The sequence below is a fragment of the Microtus ochrogaster genome, linkage group LG4, assembly GCF_000317375.1.
Source record: "Microtus ochrogaster isolate Prairie Vole_2 linkage group LG4, MicOch1.0, whole genome shotgun sequence".
Lineage (NCBI taxonomy): Eukaryota > Metazoa > Chordata > Mammalia > Rodentia > Cricetidae > Microtus > Microtus ochrogaster.
Window position 1 is genome coordinate 64,186,599 of NC_022030.1, and position 5,811 is coordinate 64,192,409.

General features: G+C 47.3%; 1 protein-coding gene across 1 annotated transcript in view; it reads right to left on the reverse strand.

The window, feature by feature from the left end:
* Positions 1-808: 808 nt before the first annotated feature.
* Positions 809-5,811, reverse strand: part of Inpp5d (inositol polyphosphate-5-phosphatase D) — a 111,317-nt gene continuing 106,314 nt past the window's right edge. Inside the window, exons 26-27 of the mRNA XM_005361784.3 lie at positions 3,334-3,928; positions 809-1,961 (exon numbers count right to left, since the gene is read on the reverse strand). Coding sequence (XP_005361841.2) covers positions 1,959-1,961; positions 3,334-3,928 — 598 coding nt within the window. The 3' untranslated portion in view covers positions 809-1,958. The remainder of the gene's footprint in view (positions 1,962-3,333; positions 3,929-5,811) is intronic.

Here is a 5,811-nt window from a genome sequence, read left to right on the forward strand (position 1 = left end):
CTGCACTTCCTGTGTCCTCCCTCTAGAATATCAAGGTATCTCCAGTCATGTCTCTTGGTCTGCTGGGTCAGAATGCTGGGGGGGGGGGGCTTGGTTTACACATCCACTGGGTCAGAATGCTGGAAGCTGGAGATGGGGGTAAAGTTCTTTGTGGGGACCAAGTAACGAATCTGTAGCGAGACATTTACCTAAGTAGAGGTAAGGAGCTATTCTGGAATATTCTCAACCTTGGCTCTACCAGTTCACAAGGACCATGAAAGCAGGCAGTGAACGGTTTGCTCAGTGCCTCCCAAGGATGCTCCTCCCTGGAGCTCTATTTAGAGCCCAGGCCTGGGGTCTGTGAGCAGGAGAGATGCTGAATATCTCAAGATGAAAGAAATGATGACATGAGCCAGGGCATCTTGCAAGTGGTACCAAGTAGTATCCATTCTGGTTCTCTGGCCAGAGGCTATTCCCGAATCTGTGAACCCACGTCCTAGGGATGGTTTGAATGGGCCTATTGTCTCTGAAATGATAACACTGGTAACAGTTCGGAAGAACTTGTGGGCTGATGGTAAGCCAGTGTCAGAGGACACTTGTGGAAGTTGGGCAGCTGCAGCTATATATATAAAAGCAGTTCTAATGTCTACCCTCATTTATGTCCAAGTCCAACTTCAGACTGTCTCCATGGTGAGGATACTAACTCTTTCTGGCCATCAGGAACCCTCAACTGCCTCCTCCTGCTCCAAAGTCTCTCTGCAGTAGTTGCAGCACAGGCAAGAATTGTGGCCTTGGGTATCAGGAAGATGTCACACAGTCAAGAACCTCGTTAGAAAGGCACAATTTATTGGTCACACAGACTGGGAAACACAGGGGATATACTTGCTTTTCTGCACACTCTGGATCTGGTTTCTTACATTAATCCTGATATATTAAAAAGCAAGACAAGAAAAGACATCACCGACCTATTCTCCTGATGTAACCAAGGAAGAGTCACAAGACTTGGGAAGAGGCTGAATTGTTAGGAGAGCCTGGGACCAAGGCTCACTTTCCCTGACAGCAGGCTGAAGAGCTCAGCCACTGGGCACAGTGGTAGAGATTCTTCCTCAGTACATCAGAAGTGCTGTGGGGATATGGGGAGGGGTGTGCTTGGCTCAACCCAGGGTATGGCAGTAGCTGCCTACCTATAGTGGCAGAGAGGGGACTGAGCCATAGACTCAGCAAGAGTCTGCCATGGCTGGCTTAGGTTGAGGCCGGATCTCTTCATTGGTGAGTTGGAGCTGACCTCCGACTCTGGCGGACTGAAAAACTAACAGAAACCAGGCAGATCTGGTCTGGAACTAACAGGACCCCAGCCTTAGCTAAAGCAGCTTGCATCTCTGAAGTTGGACAGGGCCGGGCTCCTTATACCCTTAGTTAGCTATGCAGACTCTTTAGGTCCCTGCAGTGGAGTCTGGCTCATTATAGGGGTTGTTGGCTTTCTTAATGCTTTGTTTAAACTTCTCAGGACCTACCATTTGGGTCTGGGCCCAGGGTTCAGGGTGACTGGAACCTCGGCTCTGGAGGCCAGCCTGACAAATGTCCGTAGAACACTTAACATAGCACATGGCACAGAACCATTATTATTATTAATATTATTATTATTTATATCTTCACCCAGATGAGAGTCTCAGTTCCTTTCTTTAAAACAACGACTGGAAGAAGGCCCTGGAGTACAGGTTCAGAGACCCAGGTGCAGCTGTCTGCTGTCCATACGGTTAAGTGTTTTCCATCTAGCTTCAGCATCTGTGCCCAGCGTTGCAGCCAGCACACTCTTGGAACCACAGAAAAGTGAGGCCCTTTCCTGAAAAATACAGCCTTGGACTCGAAGCTGGGCAAGAGGAGCTAGCAGGAGGTCCTGGGAGAGGCATCCTGAGAGAGGCTTCAACCTGCTTTGTGCTGATCCTCCAGGCTCCCATCACCAGCAGCTCACCAAGACTTCACTGTAGGATGAGAACAGAAGGGCTATCAGGGCCTTGCTATCTCTGGGCCACACTTAAGCCCTAGTGCTGTGAGCTAGATCAGGCTGACATGACACTCCTCAGTGTCTTAGACGCTAATTCACATGCCATATGCATAGACTATATATGAAATAGATAATGTTATATATAATACATGAAACATGAGTGATAACTATAAAAATGATAACATAAAGTAACAGCATATGGCATAATCTATTTCTCTCCATAAATCTATACAGCAGATACCATTAGTATCCTTTCTTGACAGATTAAGAAGGCATAGAGCTGGGCAGTGGAGACTTGGGATTTAAAGTGGACACAGGGCTGCAGTACAGCATTTGTCTAACGTATAAGATCCTGAGTTTGGCTCTCAGTACTGCAATAAAGTACAATAATGGGCCAGGTGTGTTGGTAAAAGCCATTAATCCTGGCATTCAGGAGGCAAGGCAAGTGGATCTTTTTCAAGGCCAGCCAGGTCAACACAGCAAGTTCTAGGACAGGTAGGACCACACAGAGAAATCCTGTCTCAAACAACAATTATTATTATAATACAATAACAGAACAGCCAGCAGTCTGGTTGTAGAGTCTGTTCCTTTCTCCTGTGGTACTGGGGATTCAGGCGAAAGCTTCAGGGAGGCTTCATGTGTATGCTACTACTGAGCTACAACCTCTGCTCCCCGACTGCTGCCATGTGTTCTTTTTAAGATAGCGTCTTTCCATATAGCCCAGGCTGACCTTAGACACCCGATCCTCCTGCCTTAGACTTTCAGGGTGCTGGGATTATAGGGGTGTATGACCATGTCCAGTCTCAACTGTGTTTTTAATCATTTTTTAGTTTTGTTCTAGAATAAATACACTCTATTGGAAGGGGATAGATATTTAAGTTTCTAAAATACCAGGAATGTTTTAAGTGTATATATTAAGGATGATAAAACTAAAATATAAATGACCCAGATTCCCTTACTTTACAGGGCTAGGGGTTTATCCACAGCTCCTTCTCTGTCCCTCTCAAGAATTATTTGCAGGGAGGTGGTGGTGGTGGGACATGCCTTTAATCCCAGTATTTGGGAGGCAGAGACAGGAGGATCTCTGTGAGTTCGAGGCCAGCCTGGTCTACAGAGCAAGTTCCAGGCCAGGCTTCAAAGCTACAGAGAAACCGTCTCGAAAAACAAAAACAAAAAAAGAAAAAAAAGAAAAAGAAGAATTATTTAGGACCAATCAGGGATACCCACAGTGGTGCCAGGTTCAAACCCCAAGTTCAGCCCTTTCTCATAGAGCACTTCTCAGGACACACACACACACACACACACACACGGACACATGTATGCACACATGTATATATGGCTCAACACACCTGCATGGCAGTCCTGCCAAGCAGCCCCTCCTCGTGGCGGTGCTTGCCATGGTGGGGGAGTTCCGTGTTGTCGCGGTAGTCTCGGCCTTTGGAATGCTGTAGCTGCAGAACCGCAGGGCTCTTGACTGGCAGGGGTGGCCGTGGAGCTGGGATGGGAGTCATCTGTTGGCTCATTTCAGACCTGGAAGGCTTGATAGGCCTCTTGGCTGGCACCGGGGCTTGGGTACTGGCTGAGGTCTTGGGCTTCCCTTGGTTCTTGTCCCCACTGGGCATTTTTCCCTCAGCAGAGGAGGAACAGGTAAAGGATCGCATCCGGGGTGTGGGGCCAAAGACAGGCACGGGGACCTGTTTGCTTGACCCCTTGACACCCTCCACCTCTTGAACTTTGGGGAGCAGGATGCTGGGTGATGAGATTCCTGGGTCTGGACAGGGTGGGGGCTCCTTCCGCAGCATCTTGGGGGACTCCTGCTCTTTCCTGGGCACCACCTTAGGGAAGGAACTCACGGACCCGTACAGTGGGTTCTCAAACATCTCTGGCTTCGTCAGCTGGAGGTCTTCCTGTAACAGAGCCTCCACTTTCCCCAGGTCACCAGATCTAGAACCGTGGGGAAGAGGGGAATGGGGAGGAAACACGATCAGTCTGGACCTGAGAAGTAGATGCTTCATGCCTCTGGGCTTTCATTTAGGGAATATAAACATGTTCTGGAACCAAATATAGTAGTGGTGGTATAATATGTACTATACCAAATGCTACCAAATTGTTCATTTTCCAGGGAATAATTTTAGTTGAACTTAACCTTAATTAAAAAAACAAACAAACAAAACCCACAGAGTCTCACTATGTATCTCTGACTGATATAGAACTCAGAGATCCACCTGATTCTTTATCTGCCAAACATTGAGATTGCAGACATGTAATACCGTCTAGGCTAAAAGTATAGTCCAGGGTAGTAGCCTCATAGTCCTTCTGCCTCCACCCCTTCAGCATATTTTACCTGCATGTGTCACCACAACTGATGACAACTTTTTAAAATTTATACACAAACAAGAGATGGGTGGAGCTGGGTGTGGTGGTGACACACGCCTCTAACCCCAGCACTCTAACCCAGCACTCGGGAGCCAGAGGCAGGGGGATCTCTGTAAGTTTGAGACCAGCCTGCTCTACATGGTGAGTATTGAAAGAAAAGAAAACAGCACCCTGGAAAGAGGCCACACACGGCAGCCTGTGTCATCACAAAGAGTTTAAGGCAGCTGTGAGGGGAGACGTGTCTACGTCACCGTTCCTGGGTCCGGATGACTCTTGGCCATCTGTTATCCTGTAGGAATAAGATACCCCACCTAGTGTTTCCCTCGGCTGCTAAATGACTTCATCCCTGCGCTGTGTGGTTCTTCCTCCTAAGGCAGTTTTGGCCAATCTCTCTGTAGGGTGACAGTTCTGCCTTCATTTGGATTTCTAGTTCCAATTTATTTTTTAAAAACTGCCATCGAGGCTGGGAAGTGGTGGCACACACCTTTAATCCCAGCACTCGGGAGGCAGAGGTAGGCAGGTCTCTGCGAGTTCGAGGCCAGCCTGGTCTACAAGAACAAGTTCCAGGACAGGCTCCAAAGCCACAGAGAAACCCTGTCTCAAAAAACCAAAACCAAATCCAAAAATAAAAAAAAGAATGAAAACTATTAAAATAAAAAAAAATTGTCATCAACGGGAAAATCTAGAGACTTGTTTATGAGAACATGGATGCTCATTTTTAAGAAAAGAGAGAGATTTGGGGTAGGTGAAGGTTTCTACTCAGAAATCCCCACCTTTTTCCCAGAGACCTCCAAGGAGTGGAGGATGCCAGGGGATGTCATTGGTTTCAGAATGTCTCAGGCAGTAAATGCAGGTCTTTGTTTGTTTTTTCAGACAGGGTTTCCCTGTGTAGCTTGGCTGTTCTGGAACTCACTCTGTAGACCAGGCTGGCCCCTAACTCACAGAGATCCGCCTGCCTCTGCCTCTTGAGTGCTGAAATTAAAGGCGTGTGCCATCACCACCGCCCAGCAATAGTAAATGCAGTTTTATAAGATGTTCTTCTTGGCACCCCACCCCTGGGTTTAAAATCAAGTTGCACCCTTTTTTTATACCAACCATCCCATTCCCAAGTTCCCCCATCCTCCCCTTCTCACTTTTCTCTCCCCATCTCTTCCAATATCCAGAAGGATAACTATATGTTTTTCTTTGGGTTTACCTTCTTATTTAGCTTCTCTAGGATCACAAATTATAGGCTCAATGTCCTTTATTTATGGCTAGAAATCAATTATGAGTGAGTCTGGATGCTCACCTTCCTAGACCTGGATGGAGGGGGGACCTTGGACTTCCCACAGGGGAGGGAACCTTGACAGCTCTTTGGACTGGAAAGGGAGGGGGAGAGGAGTGGGGGAAAGGGGTGAGGAGTGGGGGCTGGGAGGAGGTGGAAATTTTTTTCAATAAATAAAATAAAAAAA